Source organism: Etheostoma cragini, chromosome 12 (assembly GCF_013103735.1).
Source record: "Etheostoma cragini isolate CJK2018 chromosome 12, CSU_Ecrag_1.0, whole genome shotgun sequence".
Classification (NCBI taxonomy): Eukaryota; Metazoa; Chordata; class Actinopteri; order Perciformes; family Percidae; genus Etheostoma; species Etheostoma cragini.
This window is the reverse complement of record NC_048418.1, coordinates 24,130,412-24,152,698: the sequence shown is the minus strand read 5'-3', so window position 1 is coordinate 24,152,698 and position 22,287 is coordinate 24,130,412. Positions and strand designations below refer to the sequence as shown.

General features: G+C 42.5%; 2 protein-coding genes across 4 annotated transcripts in view; one reads left to right on the top strand and one right to left on the bottom strand.

Moving 5' to 3' along the window:
- Positions 1–2,506: 2,506 nt before the first annotated feature.
- LOC117954878 (alpha/beta hydrolase domain-containing protein 17B-like) lies at positions 2,507–8,116 on the bottom strand. 2 transcript variants are annotated; one of them, XM_034888973.1, is made up of 6 exons: positions 7,880–8,116; positions 7,037–7,122; positions 5,955–6,454; positions 5,529–5,723; positions 4,069–4,248; positions 2,507–3,084 (listed from the first exon to the last, which is right to left on the bottom strand). In XM_034888973.1, exons 3-6 carry the CDS (start codon positions 6,449–6,451, stop codon positions 2,859–2,861), a joined length of 1,098 nt encoding a protein of 365 aa, XP_034744864.1. In that variant the 5' UTR covers positions 6,452–6,454; positions 7,037–7,122; positions 7,880–8,116; the 3' UTR covers positions 2,507–2,858. The 2 variants fall into 2 exon arrangements, with proteins under 2 accessions (XP_034744864.1, XP_034744865.1); XM_034888974.1 differs by lacking the exon at positions 5,529–5,723.
- A 1,340-nt stretch (positions 8,117–9,456) lies between these two features.
- LOC117954401 (semaphorin-6B-like) overlaps positions 9,457–22,287 on the top strand; it is a 33,267-nt gene continuing 20,436 nt past the window's right edge. For both annotated transcript variants that reach the window (XR_004658813.1, XM_034888164.1), the window contains exon 1: positions 9,457–10,047. The gene's annotated coding sequence lies outside the window, so the exon portion shown is untranslated. The remainder of the gene's footprint in view (positions 10,048–22,287) is intronic.

The window sequence follows — 22,287 nt, the reverse complement described above, 5'->3', positions numbered from 1 at the left end:
CCCCAACCCCATCCCCATCAATACACATTCAGGGCCAGAGAATACAATACACGTCAACCATAGTGGTGCATCAATTAAACAAGTCTCCACCCGGTTTCTTAGACCCCGTGAATGAAAGGTGGATCCAGTGGTTTCCCTGATAACCCCAATGGTCCACAGAACGTTTCTTCTGACAGCTCAGACCTCAGTCCAAGATGGTAACAGCTTTCAATTATTTAAATATCAGAGACACAAAGCACAGGATGATAATGGAGAGATTCCCTGTTCGAAAAGATGACAGGAAGTGATCGGTGTTCCCTAAGACCCACTTGTACTCCCACAATGGAGTAATCAGATCAGTGCTAGTTCAGTACATGTTCCCTAAAAAAACAAAAAGAAAAACACAGCAACTATCACTGAAACTGACGAGTCTCCTATGCAGCAGATACCTTGTGTAGATCTGATATGTGGTGCTAGCCTGCAACCATAAACTTAGTTGTTGTACTTTTACAGATCTACACACAGGGTCTATTACTAGTTATTCAAACGTGATGTTAGTATCCTTAATGCTGGCCTGTAGAAGACAGTTAATAATAATGAAGACACACAAACTTACATTTTATACCCTTATTACACTTTGGATGCTTTGTACAATAGTGCTGAACTTAAGACCTGCTTTTTTCATGCTTGATCTGATATATAAATGTGTAAATATACTGTATACAACAGTACTGTGTGTAGTGTGTATGCATGTGTGTTGTGTTTGAATGTGTGCGAGTGTGTTTATGTACGCGTGTGAGGACGTGCAAAGGTGTGTGTGTGTGTGGTGGAACCTGCACCACACCAACAGTGAGAGGCTCTTGTGTGGCTCGTGTCAGACGTTAGGCGTGCTGCCACCCATAGGAGAGCTCCTGTACATGTAGGGCCACAGAGGTTAAACACAGCTATAGCAGGCATGGTGCCACGTCCCGGCACCCGATCTGGGTCAGAACATCGACACGCATGGTTCGGAAAGGAACAACCCATGGCTCCACACTACGACAAACACGTCCAGGATTAATTACATCAGGACAAAAACGCTAGAAAGAAATGTGCATAAGAACAGGAGGATGACTAACCCTGCTGATGAGTGCAAGACTGGGAAAACTATCCGTCATGTAAGACTACAAGTTAACCGGCATTACACAAAAGCTTCTTCTAAGTCAGACATAATCATCATTAGTTCCATGAACTCTGCAGCTACTTTTTATCCATATACCTTTAGAGCCAATCTCCAAAAGTTCACCAGAAGAGATTACAAATTATTCACAGACCATGACCGCTGCACTCCCAGACTAAACGGTAGATTTTGCATTCAGGAAATACACTTGTTTGATTTTTTTTGTTGAGGGTTAGATGAGAAGAATGATGCCACTCTCATGTCTGTACGCTAAATATGAAACTGCAGCCAGTGGCTGGTTAGCTTAGCTTGGCGTTAAGACTGGAAGCCGATGGCCCGGCTGGGTACAAAGGTAACGAAATCCACCGGCCGGCACTTCTAAAGTTCACATAACCAAATAACACATTGCAGTAAGAAAGTGAAAAGGACTATTTACCAAAGTGCCAAACCATTCCTGTGAATTTGACTTAATCCTGCTGTTACACAGTCAGTGCCGTCTGCCCAGCCTCTAAAAGTCCCACGTCAGTAAAAACTGAGCTCCAGCCTTCGTTTCAGAGCCAACTGACCCAAAGTGACGGTGAAATTGCTTCGTAAACCTGCAATTCTAGCTGTTCTACTAATGCCAAAATATTGTTCAACCACACCATCGTTCTTTATCATAAGTATGTAGGACTGGATGGGGGAAAGCAATACAGAGGGATAAAAAGAATTCCCTTTAAGTTGCTGCTGCAGTTCTGTGGACAGGTAAAGGCTAAAGCTACAGCCAGGAAATAAAGTGGAAGCTGGCCATTATGTGATCTCTACAGTCAAAAATAATGGAGAGGAAAGTATGAGACGCCCGACAGCCATACAAGCTATGCCAGTATTCCAGACTAGTCCTTAAGTATCCACTGTATCCAGAGATGGACCCCCAAACCACACATATAAAGTAGGTTAGTTTTAGCTGGACAACTTGGGAAATGCCCTGGCAGTCAGATGGATATCCATAAACAGGTAAACAGGGAGTGGAGGAGTGGGACGGCACATGCTTGACCAGTGTTAGTCCACTGGAGAGAGAACTGGTCAAGCTGTGGAGGTATTTTTTTTTCAAACATAGCCTACACGCGCAATAATGAAAAAACCAAAACAAAAAACAATATTGATAAGTCTCAAGCTTCCTCCACTTGCAGCTGTCCAAGTCATTAGGATGTCCTTCATGTCTTCCATCACTGCCACACACACACACACACACACACACACACTCACAAACATGTGCACGCATGGAGATATGAACTCAACACTTACAACCGTAACTCATACATTCACTAACACGTCATACTTTAAAATTACAGTACATCTGTGTGCCTTTTCTGGACAAAGCACATTGCCGTTACTTCTTAATTCATGTTAGTGACACGTGTCAAAGCTGCAATTCATATACTCCCCTACCTTAAAAACCAGATGTGTAAAGTTATAGAATCCAGGTTCTTGTTTTTAGTGTTTTGCCACACGCCACCATACAGATACAGCTACTGATATATTAAAAACTGTTCCCACCTTTTGGACAGGACATTATCCGTAAAGGTGTGCTGATTCAAAGACACACAGATGTGAGAAAAAAATCACATATTGTTTTAGAACAATTTCTCACCCATTTGTTGCAAACGTGCTCACTCGGTCTCCCACACATGCGTACGCACATACGTCCCATTCACACAACTGCAGAGAGGCTGTAGTTTTCTCAGGCATGCTGGGCAGCAAGGTCCTGGTTGATGAAGCGCCGTAGCCTCTCCAGGTACTGACTGTAAAGCTCAATGTCGTTGTGACCGGCCCCCTCCACCCAGAGGGGCTCCACGGCCTTGGGACAGCGCTCAAACAGGGCGAGGCCGTGGGAGAAGTCGATCACCTCGTCCTCCGTACCGTGGATGATCAGCACCGGAGAAGGGATCTTTGACACCTTCTCTATGCTGGAAGAAAAATGTTAATAAAAGGTCATTAATGCACTAATAAGGCAATTTTACACTATTGACGAATAATAAATAATGAAAAGGTGCATTTCCGTCAACATTTGGGAAAGATTAAAATGATATTAAACCTCCGTCTGTCTTTTGCATGTATGAAGTACTAGAGACTCAGACTTGAGTAAAAGTACAAGTGACTTGAGTAGAAGTTGAAGTGCTCTTTAAGCGCCATACTTAGGGAAAGTACTAGAGTAGTCAACATTTTTTGTACTTAAATATTGCAAGTAGTTTATTTTAAAATGTACTACTCAAAGTATTGTGTTATGCAGTTATTAAAGAAAGCAGTCAAAAGTTTGAATATCACATTGGTTATATTATTTTTTTGTATAGTGCTTTTGAAATAAAAAGGAAACTTGTTCTGGAGAGAATATAATTACTCTGAGCTGAGTTTTCCTAGTAAAACCCTTACAGCTCAGGATGCTGCAAATGTTGGCATATTATGAAAATGGCTGGTGGATTTAAGACAACAAATTATTTATTGAATGAATCCATTTTGAACATCTGTGTCAGTGGCTTGTTTACCTTGACATTGTTAATTTCCTATCCTGGCCCGGGACAAACATTCATCCAGTTTGATAAAGGACTTATTGAGCTTTAACTTATCATTAAACTTACAGTGGGGCTCAAACATTTGGGAGCCCCAGGTAAAAATGTGTATTAATGTGCATTAAAAAGCCAAGAAAACATCTCTAAAAATCTCCAGAAGGCATCAAATGCCAGATTAGACATTTGTGTAATATGTCACAAAAAGTCAAAATAACAGAAAACAAAAAAAGGCGTCTGCTAAAGTTTGGGCCCCCTGCAGAGTTCTAGCATGCAAAATATAGATTTTGTGTGAAATGTCACTTTCAATTTTTTTAAAAGAACATTGCATTTAAAACGTTGATAACACAGAAAATCCACCTACCATACATCTGTTAGAGCACTTACTTAGGGAATGCATCAAAGCAGTATGTTTTCTTGGTGTCGGGGAAAGCCACCCTCATGCCAGAGGTGAGAGGTGAGTGGAGGACCACAGCAGCACACTCGAACCGGGATGCCAAGTCTACTGTAGGCACCGTGCCGATGCTCTGTCCATACAGGATGATGTTCTCAGGGCTGATGCCGTACCTGAGACGACACACACAGATTTCAGTTCAGAATTTCAAAAAAGTGCCTTTCATTCTGTAAGTATGAGTGCAAACTGATTGACATGCAGTTTGCAAGTGTGTACGTTTCTATATGCAGAATGAGTGCAGTGTGCAGTAAGCCTTTCAGTCCAGCACAGAAATCACTAACTCTATGTTTCATGTTAATAATACACAAAGTTGGAAAGAGAACACCATCAGCAAAAAAAACATGAAATGTAATAATTATTCCAAACACCGACACCGCATATTACCCAACCTTTTTAAAAACTATCTTAAGCCCAGAATCAAGGACTTTGCGAGTAATTTTGGATTTTGTTATAACACGAATGTTTGCTGTCTTAACGTTTTGGTGATCAAATTATTTTTTCTTTATACATATAGACAATAAACTGTCACAAACAATTACAAACAATACACTGAGACGAAGAACATGTCCCATGACCAACAACCAAAAAATAGGAATAATTACACAGAGGAAAGACAGGAGGGAGGGAGACAAAACAACACACGGCGAAACAGACACACACAAAACACATACATAAACACACACACACACACAAGCACACACAAGCACACGCTGTCAAGGTGATCTGAAGACCGCAAGGTTGAATGAGTTATCTAGCTGCTTGCTGCTACGTCCACGTGCGGATAGAAAGGTTGTATGGTGGTTTCCAACGGGTTAAAGCACAGTTTGGTTTCGTTGGCGTCTGGAGACCCTGGTCTGTCTACAGAGACCGCGTTTTTTACAATGTGTTCAAGGGACAGGCAGCTAGCAGATAGGGAGGAGATGATAGCTGTATGTGACAAAAAATGTTGTAGCCTAGAAAATGTGAGATTGCTTAGGCACCTTTAAGTCTTATTATTTGCCACCTCGGAATTTTACGTTTCTCCTGACATTAGGCTCATTAACCATGCAGTCAGCAGATAAACAAGAGGAATACTGTTCAGAAAATTAGATGCTGAGGCTTCATGCAGAGCACAGTTTGCGACAGCCAATCATCAGTCTGTCAGATACAGAGCCATTGTTTAGATTTGATTTGACTGGCTGATTGTCAGAGAGAGGGACTGTGGTCAGCAGGGACAACGTTTGAATATAACTGATCCAACCAAATGTTCTGTTCAAAAAAAATGTACTGACCGGTGATCCAAGTGGCCCCTACAGAATTATCATCAAAAGACACTTTAACTGGCACATGGTGCTTATTGGCTGTTTATTTTGGATCTTGTGTGGATGGGAATGGACGTTTTTTGCCTGCTTACCGAGAACGCAGGGCATGCCAGGCAGCATCAATGTCCGCGTATAGGTTCTTCTCAGAGGGCTTGCCAGTGCTAACACCGTAGCCGGAGTAATCGTAGGAAAAGATGTTGCAGTTGATGCGTGTGCCTAAGCCGATGTAGAAGCTGCTCATCTGGCCCAGGTCCACTGCATTGCCATGGGAAAACAACACTGTAAACCTGAGACACAAAGGAGGAAGAAGAAAGATCAAGGAAGTAAGGCAGCTGGCTGAGGTAAGCAGGGACACTGCTGAACTGAGAAGCCCTAAGTTAATGGAATAACATGGGCTAGAACTGTATGACTGAGAGAAATATATTTGTATTTGGTTCCATCAAAAAACAGGCAAGCTCTCCAATTAAAAGTACACATACTTCAGTCTAAAGGTGTTTAGAGGATGGTGTGTGTCTCACCTAGCATTGGGGGCACAGCGGATGTACATGCACCCCACCCTGTTCCCTCGGCTAGATCTGGTCAAGAATACATCCGTCACATCCAGCTCTCTCTGTGAATACTGGAACTCTGCTCTCTCTGTGAGATGAAGCTTCCACCTGCCCTCGCTCCAACCACTGCCACCTGCTCCTCCTGCTGCTGCTGCTGCTCCTGCACCACCACCTCCTCCTCCACCACCACCACCACCTCCACCTCCACCTCCGGCACCACCTCCGCCTCCTCTGTCACTTCCACTACTAGTGCCCTGCCGGGAACGGAGTCCTGGGGCTCCAAGAGAAGGCTGAGCAGCCCCGGAAGTGGACCCAGAAGCAGCTCCAGCTCCAGAGCTTGGATCTGTGTCAGGGAGAAGGGCGTAGGTGGGCTCTGGAGGGAGGAAAGCCAGTTTGGCAGCAATGCGGCTGGGGCAAGGGGGGCAGCAGAACAGACAGCATAGCTCTCGTATGGACAGACCGTTCATCGTCTGGTGGAAAAGACACGGCAGATGTAAATAAGGTCAGCATTCAGGAAGCAAAACCTTTTACCTTTGATTCAAAGCGGGGGTCCCTTAGTGTTTTATGGTGGAGGTGCACCGCCTCGCCTAAAACAAAGAATGCCTCCACTGTCATCGGAAGAAAATTATTAATTTTAATGAAATATAATATCATGCTTAATATGCTTCAGGGAAATTAGCAGTGCCACAACATCACACAGCAAATGCTAAATATTTAATAAATGAGGGAAATGTTTTAATCGTCATCTAGTAACTATCTGGATTAGGAGTTGTGATGCAGCTCAGCAGATGTTTTACTGATCTATCCCATCCTATGTTTGCTACGCAGTTAGATAGATAGATAGATAGATAGATAGATAGATAGATAGATAGATAGATAGATAGATAAACTTTATTAATCAAAAATCTGTAATAATCTGTTATTAATCATGGCAGATCGCTGCAATCTAAGGGGGGAAATTATGTTTATCCAAGTTAGGAGGGGCAGAGATAAACATCCACTAACCAATTTCCTGGGGGAAACCCTCCACAGATACCCTGCTATGAACGTACCTGGATTCAAAATTCCCTGGGTCTTGAAATGAACTGGCACACAACGGTGCCAAGGTCTTCTGGTCTAGTGACTGAGCCAGCAGGATCTTCGTTAAAAAAAGAAATAACAGATTAAAATGGCTCTACATATTGTTCATAACAAGGTATAGTCACACATGCCTAGTTAGCCTGGTATTTAATGTAGCTCTTCCTAGACCTATTTTGTGCTGATAAAAAATGACATAGTATAACTACTAAGAAGCCCAAGATATTATTCTTGCTTTATCATATATAGCAGTTGGAATTAAATTATAATTACACATGCACTGGACACAGCTGTGAGGAAGATATACATCTGACTCAAAGACAAAAGACAACAGATTCATTATCAGGGTTAAAGGCGTCAGGTGTTATTGTCATAATTGCCCAGCTCCTGTAGTGTAACCCCCTAGCTTTTATTAGGGCGGAAGTGATATGCAATTAATGAATCCATATACTAAGGCTGTAAATTCTTATCGCGGGATTAAAGTGATTCAGCTGCCCTGATGTGATCATGGACAAGGGTGACTGAGTGTACCGACACCTCGACACTGAGAGCGACTGATATGCTATAGGTAACGTTAGCTAACGTGAATTAACAACGAAATCAACCTCTAACGTCAGCCAGTGATGTGGGCACATAAGGGGGGAGAATTTTGACACGGCATACATACATACAACATACACATGACTGCTGTTATAAGGCAATGTCCACTGCACAGGTTTATGCCAGCTAACAGTCAAGATAGTATCACTTATCGTTAGCAACCAGCTAGCGGCGGCGGCTAGCTCGCAACAACGCTAGCCGCAAAGCTAGCTACTTACCGAATCCCAGGAGGTTGGCAAGCAGGCTGGTGTGCCCCTATATGGACAGAGAAGCGGCACAAGACTTCGAAAACCTATCTTGTGTCTTGACATGGATGGTTTTACTCAAGTGTACTATCAGTTGTCGGGGGCTAGCTAGCTGAAATTCATAGCAACCAGATTTTTTTTTTTTACTACTGTGTCGACTAAATCCGGAAGTGACGTAAGGCACATTCATTTTTCAAAATAATGTTTATTGTTTGCAAAACGGTTAAAAATAATGGGGAAGTCTGTGAATGAATTATTTTAAACTATATCACAGTTTTGTTTCCGTAAGGGTTATTAATAGCTAACACATACTTATAACGTTAATAGACCCCCATGACTGTGGCAAATGTTTACCCCACTTTTGGGATATTATGCATGTGTTGTGATATTTAAAATGTAGGTTAACGCTGAATATTCTTGTGTTTATTGTTATATATGTGACCCAAACCTATTGATGCTTGTATGTAACCCTTGTGCTTAAAGGTGCCCTGCCACACGCAAGCTATTTCATTACTTTGTAGTGATGTCTGAAGTTCTACCTTGGACTCTGTAACATTTTTTTATGGAAAAAAACGCCTTGGTTACCTTGTTTCAAGCCATTCTAGAGTAGTATAGAAAGCCTGCAGGAAGACTCAGCTAGATTTGTGCCAGTTCTCATTAATATTCAACCAGCTAAGCTGCTTGACTCTGAATGGCTAACAGCTAGCCAATGAGAGTCTGGCTATCAGCATCCTTTACCCCGCTCATGAATAGTAATGAGCTCAGGCAACATGACGTCAGACTGGCCGGCTGTTGTGATTGGCCTCATTTCTCCTCTTGTTTCAGAAGAGGTAGCAACTCATCTTCACATTCACCACATAACACATGAACACAAGGACCTGACATATTTTTTTTAAAAAATGTTAGTAAACACAGTTTTGTATGGCAGGGCACCTTAAAAATATTTGATAAAACCCATGTGGCCCCAGCCTGGCCCCTCCATTTGAAATGGTCTAGAACCTCCACTGCAAGATAGCATATATATATATAAATTATGTAAACCCTATACAGAGCCTGAACAAGTTGCCTGTACTGATCATTTACTCAAGTAGAAACAGAAATACCAGTGTGTAAAATATTCAATTATAAGTAAATGTCCTGCATTATTCAGAACTAGGCTACTTCTGTAATAGCCCTCTACTAAAATAATGCATCATATTTTAGAAGGTGTGCAATCAATTTAATGGGGTAAAAAGTTTTTAAAAAAGTCCCCCTGAAATCTAGTAGGCCTACATTAATTAGAAGTATAAATTAATTACCCTAAAAATTACTATTAGCATACTAAAGTATGAGTAGGCTACCTCCAAATATTTGATCATTCTCATAAAGAGTGCTGATGTTTTTCCTCATCTTTATAACGCATTACTATTTGTTATATTATATTGTCATTCTTAGGTTTTATGCAATGTAACTTTCTGGAATTTCAATCGCTTGATACAGAATGTGGTGTGTGTGTGTGTGTGTGTGAGAGAGAGAGATAGAGAGAGAGAGAGAGGTTCTCTATTCATCATTGATCCACTGCAGGACTGGGTTTCAGGGGCTGTGAATTATGGGCCCCTGCTGTCACTGTGACTGCTCTGCGTTGGGCATTTCACCTCGCCACCGTAAATTTGAAAAGGGGATTACATTAAGCTGACTACTGATTTTAAAGCCGTATGTGCAGACAACTGGCAGTTTCCCCTGAGAAGACTTAATATCCTACAGCCCGCAATTGCAGGATTTGGGATTTTACAGGGGTCTGAACGAGGCTACCGGGAAATAAAGCGTTTTGTGCATCACAGAAAACCCCAATAGGTTGCTGTTTACGCATTTACACTACGGACTCTTTTTTTCTCCAGGAACAAAAAAAAAAACGTTTCGTAGTTGACTGGGCGTTCTGGACGCGCACGGTAAACGGTGATGATACGGCAGCGCGCAGGGAGCGTAGAGGGAAGACAGGTGAGGTGCGGCTGAGGAGCTGCTCTTACATTTCAGAGAGGCTTTGGATTCCGAGAGCCGTGGTATCCGGATCCCTTTTCTCCACAGAGAGGAAGAAGAGCGACCGGAGAGCGCGAGTTGGCGACTGGCACCTTCCTCCGCTCCCTACCTGGCCATCTGGTGCGGTGAGTGTGCCAAATGGTGGGATTGAGAGATGGGGATGTGTGAAGGAGACGGGGTGCGGATGGGATGAACAGGTAGGCTTTATAGGCATAACATGTGCGCAATTGTTGTAGCCTACTGCCACTAAACGAAATGCTGCATTATCACTCCTCTGAGTTAGCCATTAGATGTGTGTGTGTGTGTGTGTGTGTGTGTGTGTGTTTGGCCTGGACCTCTGTGGACCGCTCTTTGTGTCTGCTATAAGTTTTATGCGTTATTTGCATATTATGTGCATGTCTTTGTTGCATATCACTCCATATTCTTCTTCTTTCACGTGTTGCATGGGCTTGTTATTCCTTCACGTAGATTTGAAGTGATGTCACAGCAAAAAGAGCCATTCTTGCACATTAGAACTGCATTGCAAGGAGGAGCACAAAGCCTGATTGAAATTCTTAGTTAGACCAAGACCCCTCGTGTAAATCCATGATGTTTTTATTTAATGTTTGCCCAAGACTAAAGGTCACATGTGATCATTTGGAAGCCATAAAGTACATTGAATGTGTCATTACTCACTCACAGTAGAGAGACAGGAGGGGCATGATGAATGCACGGGAGGGATTCATATTCAATGGAATTCAGTTAAGGTTGTGTATTTAACGATTTAGACTTAGATGACCAATATCTGTCTCTTAGCATTTTACTAGACAGCTGGCATCACGACTGACAATAACTGGAGAATACTCTAAAAACTCTCAAATATATCCTTTGTTCAAATGTGTTTTGCACACTTAGGCCACAATAACTTGTCACCTAAATTGCCCATAACTACACTGCACACTCCCAACCTCCATGGCCCAAAGTTAAAAGCTCAGTCACTGGCGTCCCAGCTCTTACTGAAGTGATTTAGTAGTTATACGTAATTCATTGTTTACAACATCATCCTTCACACTAAGAGCTATCAAGCTCAACAGAAAGACTGTAACAGCTCCCAGCTGCTGCTTTTTATGTTTGTGTTTCTGTGGGAGTTGAAAGGCAAAAAGAGATGGTTGAAGACAAAAAATAGAAGGTGAGGGAGACAGAAACAGACAGGGGATACAAAGGACAACGTGTGGTAGGTAGCAGTCTGGCATATATGCTGCAGGGGGATAGGTAGAGGATGTAAAAGACTCAAAAAGAAATGATGGAGCAGAAAGCTCAGAGCAAACGAGCGTTGAGGGAGAGGGGCTGCAGACAGCAGTCTGAGCGGGTGTGAATGGTCTCCCTGTTATCCCTGCTGCCCACACAGACAGCCACACAGCAGCCGTGAGCAGGTGCTAACCCCCAAACACACAGCAACCACAGGGAACAACAGGTGCAGCCACTGTTTCCTTCAGCAGCCGCCCATCCCAAACACACAGCAACCCCAAAAGCCCTCTAACACCTAAACGCCCACAGCATATAGTGAAGGGAACCAAATGGACACTTTAATTTACATTTTTTGGGACATAGCATGCAAAGGCCAGGCTTGAGTCATTCAATTAGAAGATTAATTCTACCGCAAACAAAGTTGGAGCCACTTGAAGCAATAAGGCAGAGCAGGCTGAGGGTAAAAGCAATTTAAGAGAGCCTAGAGTGAGACAACTGCTCACAGGGACGTTTAATGAGGTCTATTGATCACATAGGACCCTATTCAATCACACATGCTAAACCGCAAACAGGGCATCTCAAGCACGGGGGAAAAATGAGATTGGATTGCATCATAATACATCCTTCCCACAAAGGGAATAAATCAACGGCAGAATGGTTGCTAAGGAGCACATGTCTATGTGTAGAATGACAGTCTGAGTTCTTGTGTTAAATAGACTCAGATGAAACAGGCAGAAGACTTTAGAAGGAGAGAGATGTTACCCAACAGCTTCTCTGTTTCCTTCACCAAGAGAATACACCGAGCTATCAGCTGCAAATGTCCTCTCTTTACCTCTGGTACACAGAGAGGAACAGTATTGACTGACTGAAACGCTGTGGGGCTCTAGGCAGCTACTAAACCTCTAGTTTTCTATTCCTACTGCACATCAGACCTCAGGAATGATTTGTTTCTTTTCGCCAAACCTGAGTTGTCACTTGCTTTAACCTATACTGTAGAACACTGTAGATTTCACCCACTGCTTTGCTGATAAACCAAGGAATGTCAATGTACGCTCTTATAGTGTTAAAATGAACTTTTAGAAAGCCTAACTTCCAAAACTTGCTGTACCAACTCCCCTCTGCCATGAAGCAACATCTCCTCTGCGTGCAAAAAGTTGTGACTAGTATCAAGACATTTGAAGGAATGCAGATTTTCTTCAAAAGCAGCCAGCTACAGTATCTTTTGAAGTTCCAGTTTCACACAGAGTGCAGTGTGTATCTGGTTGTAGGCATTGGTGGGATTCTTTAGTCCAAAATCAACACTTGAATAGAGTATTAAAGTCTACAGACCTCAGGGCAATGAGATCCACCATGAAGGGTGACCTGTTCCAGCAGGGTCCTCCAAGTGTGGACCTCAACGAGTCCTTGTGCAGGAGGGTCAGGTCTCACACAGTCATCTTTACTTGTCAGAAAGTATAGTATTTATCCTGAGAGGGGTATATTTAAAATAATATCCATTGTGCAAAACATTCTGTGTTGATGTAAGAGGATTTCAGGAGCCTGTCTGTCTGTCCAACAACTCTTTTCAGATTTTTTAAAAGAAAAGGAGCAAGACAATAGCTACCGCACAAACTGAGTAGCTTTGCTTATATAGAAAACTCTGCTGTATGTGTTTGGTGCCATAAACTGTACACCAAAAGGTAAATGAGGCTCAGGTGGCCAAGGTGGCTGTACCTTGTTGATGCGGTTGCTGTATGAGCCACATCTACCATGTAATAATGCCTTGCAGTTGTTTTTCAATGTGAAAATCCTTCACATACTTTACAGTGGCCATGCATCTTCCGTTTTATGACTCGCTGTCTTCACGGATTCCTCCCCTGAGGTGCAGCCTCTTTTCATGCATCCCTTTGCACATTGTGTGGTCTCTGCACATGCCATAGGATAATAGGGCTTGTTCTTGGTGGGAATTGTTAGGTTTCTGTAAATAAAATCACAGAGTACAGTCTAGATCTGCTCTTTTATGAAAAGCGCAATGAGATAGCTGTGATTTGGCGCTATATAAATGAAATGAAATTGAATAAAGGGCTGCTATGTGTGTTCATTGTGCAGGGGACTAACCCGTTCACTATATCAATTTAACAACACCTCTGACGTCCTCATCATCCTCATCAGGGTCAGCCAGGTCATTTGCCTGTGTGGCTGATTAGCGTCTACTCATGCACATTTTAACAGTGTATTTGTTGTAGTGTATGTGAGGGAACACAAGTGTTAGTTTGTCTCTCAAAGGGTTCTCTTTGCATGCAGCTGGGCTTCCCATTTTACTGTCTGGCAAATTGTTTGTGAGTGATATCACAGCTGTTTCAACTTTGAAATATAAGGGAAGTCTAATCTATTGCCATCTGCGATCTCATTTACATCGCAAAATTGCAAAATGAGAAAATGACCATCCATTACACGCTTTAACTGCTTACACACATCTGCACGCACATACAAACAAAACTCAAAAAATAAGCCAGTAAGAAAGTAACCTTTTCTCAAATGCCACCGCTGAGACACTTGGCTTTTTACTTCTTTGCACAAAGTGAATGGAGGTCTACATATTTCTCAGGAGCTTGGTCTATCCTCTCACATTTTGCTGCCTTTGTTGTCCAACAAGTTCAATGAGCACGTAAGCCAACGGCAGGCTTTAGTTATGGAAGCTTAGCCAGAGGGTTTTGGAGGACTTTTTTATTAGGAGATAAGGGAGCATATGAGTCCCTTGTCTCCCAGCTACTCAAGATGGTTTTGTTGCCCGGTGAAGCTTTGTTGTGGCTAATCTTTCTCCCTTCTTCATCCTGTCCTCTCCCAGACTCCCTTTTCCTCCAAAAAACACAACTTTTCTCTTTTAATTATGGCTTTTCATCTGGGGCCCTGTCACAATTGAGGGGAGAGGAACAAAGTGTAGTAGAAACACAATTAGACCTGCGTGGCAGAGTGAAAGCTCTCAAGGGAGACGTCGCCTCTGCGAACTGGTTTGTATGCTGTATGTATGTGTGTGTGTGTGTGTGTGTGTGTGCATACGTCAATCCACAACCAGGTTCTTTGGCATTTTGATATCTGTTGTGTGAAGACCACCTATTGTGAGCTTTGATCCTCTTAGCAGGCTTCTTCTGACAAAAGAGCTATATTTACCTTTACGGGTGATCATAGCACACAAAGAACAACATGACGAGAATTTGAGCTTCCTTTCCGCTTGAGCCTCCTTTAGCAACAGCATAACAGAAACCACTAACAGGGTATGAGATATATGGTAATGGCTCCCACGTTAAGACATTTGCCCAACCTACTTAGCATAGTCTTTGTTGAAGTAGGTAAATGACAAGCAGGGAGATGTCAGGCTGTTGTCAGTGAAATATAAAAAGCAAAACAGATTATTTCAGATTATTTTAGCCAGCAACACAATCCATTTACATCAAAAAATTGCTAATTTATATCAGTAAGATGTTCTTCTTTGTACTCCATATTGGAAAATCACACACTTGAAAAAAATAACAAAACGTCAAAGACCACCTCGTGCAGTACAAAGTGAACCAATAATACACACAGAATAATAGCAGTGTAAAAAACGGACAAATTCACGGATGAAAACCCCTGTCACTGTTGTGTAATTAGACCGCATCTTCATTGCTGTCGTATGCACTCGAGTGCGCGTGTGTTCGACTCTGAGCTCATAGTGTGTGTGTGAGTGCGTGCACTGCATACTCATGCGCTCGACTCGAGCTTAGCGCTGTGCAGTGAATGTATATGTGCTTACTGCAGTCAAACTCTGGTTAGTAACGTTTGCCCTTGCTGCAGCTTTGTACAGCACCATAAATGTGTGTGCGCGTGAGTGAGTGTACGTGTGTGTGTTTGTATGGATGTGTGTGTGTGTTGTTTCCATGTGCATTTTTCTTCTCCCATTGCAGCACCAGAAGCACATACATTACCTGTTTTGGAGCTGAAATCTTTATCATTTTTGTGAGTGTTATGACTGGCTTATACCTGCATTTCTGAGCTGTGTGTACATGTCCATTGACCATAAGCTGATAACTCACTGCATAAGCTACTGTGTGTCTGTCACTAGCAGCAATTTGGCTCTAGGCAGAAGGCCTGATTGGGGAAGAAGTCTGAGGGGAGATGGAGCTCTCTGTGGCTAGACTCCAGCACTGTCCATCCTATTTTAATTACCTATGGCACTCACCCAGGGGAATATCTCCCTTCCTCTCTGTCTCTGTATCTTCTCTCCTCTCCTCCATCTCCCTTCTTACCCTACCTTCTTCTCTTTTTCATCTCTTCCGTTCACTCTCACTACTGCATCTCTCTCTTGTTTCTATCATTTTTCCTCTTTCGTACAAGCACACATAACCGGCACAACAGCTGCGTCAAAGGCCTATGCAGAGGTAACCTTTGCATTAGCATATAAATGACCCTGTAGATTGAAAAGTATTTTAGGAAATTTAACAGCAAAAGACAGATTCCCTCCACTCTGATTAGACCTGCTCTAAGGACACAGGCAGCCACTTGAGGGAATATCGGCTCCACCTTTATAAGATAAAGACTTGACACAGCTGAAGAGAGCATGATTGTGTGTGTGTGTGTGTGTGTGTGTGTGTGTGTGTGTGTGTGTGTGTGTGTGTGTGTGTGTGTGTGTGTGTGTGTGTGTGTGTGTGTGTGTGTGTGTGTGTGTGTGTGTGTGTGTGTGTGTGTGTGTGTGTGTTTGCGTGCGGATGAATATTTGGGCTTTATTTCACTGTGTTTGAATGAGTGTGCGTGAACAGGTCTGTCTATCTGAATACATATCTTAGTATTAATTTCTAATACATATCTACAGTGTGTATGAATTTCTCTTCACTCCGAGCTGTTTGTTGACAAAATGACATAATGTGCTTCTACCTGTATTGCCACATTTAATGGAAGATTGCATCAAACTGAAGCCCCAGTTACCTCACAGTAACCATTACAACATTGACATGCTCAGCTTGTAAGCTTTAAAGTGCTCATATTATGCTTTTTGGCTTTTCCCCTTCCTTTATTGTGTTATATATCTTTATTATGCACGTTATAGGTTTACAAAATAAAAAAGCCCAAAGTACCCCCCAAAGGGACTTACCATCTCCAACAGAAAACACCGTGCTCGCCTAGCTGCTAGCGTAGCACGCCCTCATACTCTGCTTCTGACTGGCTAGTAGTCCTTGCCTAGGTACTGTCAGGGCCGTCATACTCTGCTTCTGACTGGCTAGTAGTCCTTACCCAGGTACTGTCAGGGCCCTCATACTCTGCTTCTGACTGGCTAGTAGTCCTTACCTAGGTACTGTCAGGGCCCTCATACTCTGCTTCTGACTGGCTAGTAGTCCTTACCTAGGTACTGTCAGGACACATCCTCAAACTCTGCAACTGACAAGCTAGCAGTATTTACTGCGCATGTGCACCTCCAAACAAAGATGGTACAGAGGTGAGATGCCTCACTCTGTAGCTAAAACAGAGAGCTCAACACACAGGGTGAAAAGAGGAGCTGATGCAATGTGCAGTACAACTAAACTAAAAATTAAACCACATAAACCAATTCTAATATAACCTCTAAATATAATTATTTACCTGAAAATGAGCTTAATATGAGCACTTTAAAAGTGTTCCAGCAATCTTAAATTAAAGGAATAGTTTGGCATTTTGGGAAATATGTATATTATATTGTTCTGGTGGTTAGATGGGAAGATTGACACCCCTCCCATGTCTGTAGAATAATATTAAACTACAGCCAGTAGCCAATTAGCTTAGCCTAGCACGAGAGAAGACTGGAAACAGCTAGGTGTCTGAAGGTAATACAAATACTATTACCAAGCTCATTAATCAACATATTAGATCTTGTTGGTTTAATCTGTACAAAAACCCAAGTGAAACGTGTTTTTATCAGTTTTACGGGGTGTTATGTGCAAGACTATTTTAGTGACCTGGGGAGCTGTTGCCAAGTAACCAGCAGAAGCCATAAATCCCTGTTTTTAACCAAGACACAGTCCGGCACATAACCCATCTTCAAATGGAACGTCTACTCCCTGTTCAGCTGCGCTGCCTGGCTGCTGGCCGGAGCCTTATATTAAATGGACAAATATCAGAGTTGTCATCTAACTCTCTCAGAAAGCAACTCGCAAAATGTTGAATTATTCCTTTAACAGGTAAGTTTAACATTAGATTCATGTGCTGCCAACAGTGTAAGTACTAAATAGTGGTAGCCAGGTGGACAAACTATTTCATGAATCTTAAAATGCATGCTTTTACTCATCTAGATTCTTTAAGGCTTTGACACACCGAACCCGATTATGTTCCGTCGGACAGCCTGGCGAGGTCGGTGACCTGAGTCTGTTCGGTGTGTTCCGTCGTCAGTCGGAGGAGCTGTCGGTGTTCATTTCGGCTGATTTGACTTGTTGAATTCAGACTCAAGGACCAATCTAATTGGTGGAGTGCTAGCCCATGACTAGCGAATCAGTGCAAGAGAAAACCGGATCTGACCACGCCAGTATCTTCTTATTACTAGCCATCATATTTTCTTGCGAGTAACGGTCGTTCTGGACTACTATCAACACTCTCTGATGGAATCAATGACTGGCGACCGCGTGCTCTGTGTTTATTAGAGTCTAAAGAGATGTTCCGCTAGTTCCGGTTTTCCTTTCTTGGGCGACAACACAGATTAGCGCCGCCTGCTGTTATGGAGACGTATTACGTATTACTTGGCAGAATGTATGCACACGTCGGCGTGTTTGTCAGTCATTTTCAATCAAGTGGCCATCAGACCAGCTGAATGTTGACACCAGTGTGAAAGTGCTCATATTTCTCCATAAAATTTACTGAATTGAGTGAAAGGATTCCCAACTTCAATCTTGAAATGCAAAGTCAGCACATTTTTATTTTGTCTTTGTGGTGAATTAAGAAAACAAAAGAAATATGACCTTTAAAAAAGAGGCATGACACCAATGAGCAATCAATCCCGAATCCAAGCTCCACAACGTCTCTCTAAAAACTTTGTCTTTAAGCCTAAAAACACCCGAGAGAGTAACATCTGTTAAGTCAACTTAATGCAACCTACTTGTATTGCTGATAGACGCGCTAGGAGAGATTTATGATAGTCACACAATGTTTGTCTGACCTTTAGTTATCTGGAATCAGCACTGCACCATTGTTAGAAAAAAAACTCTCTCACGGCTACATTTTGTTCACGTCCTTTCCATTTACTGTGGAAATCAGTTTGAAGTCTAATAATGAAGCTATACTGCTTGTAGGGTAGAGTCCTGTAGTGTGAAGGTGACCCACTTCTCCCAGTTTAGCCCGTGTCTGTGTTTCTAGCCTCAGGCCTCCTTCCTTTTATTCCGGGCTTTAACCTGCATACAGTCTTAGAGTAGCAAGTGTGTTACAAAGGAGGAATTTGTAAAGGATTCCATCTCAGCAGAGTCTTCATGTTAATACTTATCATCTCTAGTATATCTTCTTATATATTCTGTATGGGTTCTGTGTGCCTTGTACCTTGCTGCTGTAACACAGAAATGTCCCAATTTGGGATCAATCAATCAATCAATCAAGTTTTAACAGTTTGATTCATTTTCTTCATGTTTTTTTTTCATTTTGATTCAATGATAATTGATGAGGAGTTCTCAGAGCTTCCTTAGACAAGAAGCATTAAGAAAAAGAGAATTATCCTCAAACATGTCCAAAATCAAGTTACTTGCTTGTCCAGTAAAGTGGTTTTACAGTAACACAGAACAATGATCACCCAGTTAGCTCATTCGGATTCAGCTGAAATATTATATATTTGAAAGTGACACCCCAGTAAAAAAACAATCTCTCAGCAGTAAGGATCTTTTCTAAGTGAAAAGTGTACAATACAAGCATTGTTGCGTTTTCAATGAATCTAGTCCATTGTTGCCATATTGATTTCACATCAGCAGTACTGTCTCGTCAGAGTGTGGATAATGTGGAGACAAAACGCTTGCAGCTCCCCCATCCCCCTCCTTGCTGAGAGAGAGGGGACCCCCACCTCCCTATATTTGTGTCCATGTGTTTATGCACACACATATGAATATGCACATTTGGGATCAGGGTTAATGATTGAGTGTATGCATGTGTATCGGTGTAGCCCTGTATCTGTGTGTGTGTGTGTGTGTGTATATGTTACACATGTGTACGCATGTTTGTATTAGGGGGCAAACCCGCCCTCCTCGCCTTCACTTCTACTGCAATAGAGAATCTCTGCCTAGCTTTGCTATTGGTTGCTACGGTAACAAAGGCACAGAGTGGAGTGGCTGCAGCAGCTAGAGATAGAGAGAGAGAGAGAGAGAGAGAAAGAGACAGAGGGTAAGACAGAGAGAGAGAGGGAAAGACTGAGAGAGAAATAGACCTGAGGAGAGACACAGAGAGACAGAGACAGAGAAAGAGAGACCGACAGAGAGACTACTTTTGCCTGTAGACCTAATCACAACATATGTATTGCAACGCATCAGAAACCAGTTTTGTTTAGATTTTGTCTGTCCAATTTTGTCACACAGGCATGCAAACCCACACACATTAAATGATTAATTAATGGCTGCACTGTAGTCGGGTGTAGCAGGTCACGGCTCAAGCATCTCAGCCAATAGCATATGTGCATCTGCAGCGGACTGCTGAGGCCATGTATGTCTCTGTGTTTCCCCGTGGTCAGTAAACGCCCCTCAGTGTGGATGCTCTTTTATTCTCTCTCTGTTTAGCGGGATGTATATTGATCTTGCTCAGCAGCTTTCAATAGTTGAGACATGCCTTGTGCAAACATGAGATGGCCAATATACACTTAAGGCCACTGAGGCATTTTAGGATGGATAAATGGGTAAATATTAATTGCATAATCATTAAATGGATATCTTTAATATAGTTCCTTGCATACTGTGGGCTGTGTAGAATCTCCCAGCATGGTGCTTATTCCCTGTCATTCCGGATCAGCTGTGGCAAAACACACCGGGGAAAAATACTTTATTGAATGTCAGTCCCAGCAGATGAGGACAAAACGAATGGACAAGAGGGGAAAGCAGGTCATTGTGTTTCTTCAGATGGCCTGCTGATTGGTTAATAACGTGAGTGTTAGCAGGTGATTTGCTAATGGGTTGCCGGATGAGGATAGATTACGCCGTGTGGCTGTCGCCATCATTACATGCATACCATGATAACCATGTCAGTGTCACACCATTTAATCCTATCACACCGACACGACCTGTCACAAATAGCATAACACCCTTTCTTAGTTCCACCTGATCCCCTCTCTCTCCTTGATTTCCTCATCAACTCATTCTGTCACCGTTTTTTCATAGCTTGATGAGCTGGAAGTCTGTAGCAGGCGCTAGCTCTCCTCCTTGTTTCTTGTCTTTCACTCAAATCTCTTTTATCTTTCATCTGTCTATTCTCTCTTTCGCCTCATGAAGGAAAACTCCCGACCCTTGATATTTTTATAGCTCAGAGCCTTTGCCGGGGCACTGGCGAGCAGCAGAGATCCGTTGTGCTGGCCATGGCCGAGATCCGATGGTTTATCTTATGGATCAATAACCTTAATCAATACCCGCTCTAATGAGGAGGCTACGTCAATGATTGGCTGCAGGGTTTTGGTATGTAGCTGGTGTGTGTGTGAGAGAAAGGAACAGAGCGGGAGGAAGGAGAGAGGAATGCCTTGCTTGTTTTCTCTTTACTTGTAGGCTTTTAGCAGAGTCACAGCATGTATTAGCCAGGTATTGTTATTTTCAGAAGAGGTTGGGCTACTTAGTAATGTTGCACATTTGCATATGAATGGTTCTGTTTGAGATTTATGCAACAAAATGATTGTGATATAGTGATATTTACAATTCAAACTATTGCAATGTCCATGGTGCTTAGGGGATGTAAACGAGGAAACTATAAAACAAAATAGTTACAGTTTCCTTGTATGTAAACAGGAAGTATAATGCCGCCATGGACTCAGTGTTCTACTAAAGCATTTTTTTTATAACTCTATGTTGGTTTGCATTTTGGCAAATTGGCACCACTAACAGTACAGTGAACCCTCGTTTTCCCGGGGGTTACGTTACAAAAAGAACCCCCGATAGGCAAAATCCGTGAAGTAGTAACCTTTTTTCTTTTTTTTTACAATTATTATACAATGAAATACTCCATAATACATTGAAACCAAAGAACAAAACGTTTTTACAGTCCCAAGCATTTGTTTAACAAATAAAAGTACCGTATAAAGTTTTTTTTACAAATAACTACTGTACTGTAAAATAATAATTTGAATCATCAATACGAACTGAAGGCTTCAAATTGCAGAGATCATCACCCCCCCCCCCCCCCCCCCCCCCCCCCCCCCCCCCCCCCCCCCCCCCCCCCCCCCCCCCCCCCCCCCCCCGCCCCCCGCCCCACCGCGACCAGAGTCATTGGATAAGAACGGGAGAAAATGAAATATGATTCTGAAAAAAAATACAAAGTACAGGAGTGAAAAATAGTGACTCACGTGTATTTCACTGCTCTTCTGACTGAGCCGCTGCGGTGCAGGTGTGTTTTTTGGTACGTGTATAAACCGCAACGTTCTTGACGCACAGGTGGAGAAGAAGCTGAGAGACTGTTCAGCCAATCAGAATGCAGAACACAATGCACGATGCAAATCCGTGGAGCAGCGAGGCCGTGAAAGGTGAACCGCGATATAGCAAGGGTTCACTGTAAACAGAGTTAGACATTAGGAGTTCCTGTCTGCAATGTATACCAATGGATGTACAGACAACTGTCACTAGATTACTCTGATACTGAAGGAAAATCTGTAGATTTTCAGGCAAGTTCTGTCCTGAGTTACCAGGCACGTCTTCACGTCTTTGTTTAAATAATTTCTGAGCGCTTTCATGGATGAATTTATTACGCATTGTATGTCCTAAAAATGTGTGGATCATTTGCGTGTGTTCAGATTTCACTGAGTTATGACTCAAAACAAGGAGAGGGATTTCATTTTTACTCACACCACAATCCTACTTGAACACGCCTCATTTGATTCCATCCATCCATCAGTTCAGTCCATACAAGACAGCAGAATTTCATTTGAGTCTGAAGCCTCAAATTTGGATCCATAATGAAAAGAGTCTGACCCCACACCTGACTCAGTCAGTTCTAGT

Bases quoted from the DNA above. Each gene is read 5' to 3' on its own strand.
- LOC117954878 (XM_034888973.1), bottom strand. From the start codon at position 6,451: ATGAACGGTCTGTCCATACGAGAGCTATGCTGTCTGTTCTGCTGCCCC. The intron at 5,724-5,954 runs GTGAGACACACA...TTTGTGTCTCAG, and splicing joins CGCTGTGCCCCCAATGCTAG to GTTTACAGTGTTGTTTTCCC. The intron at 3,085-4,068 runs GTAAGTGCTCTA...TTTTTCTTCCAG, and splicing joins TGCTTTGATGCATTCCCTAA to CATAGAGAAGGTGTCAAAGA.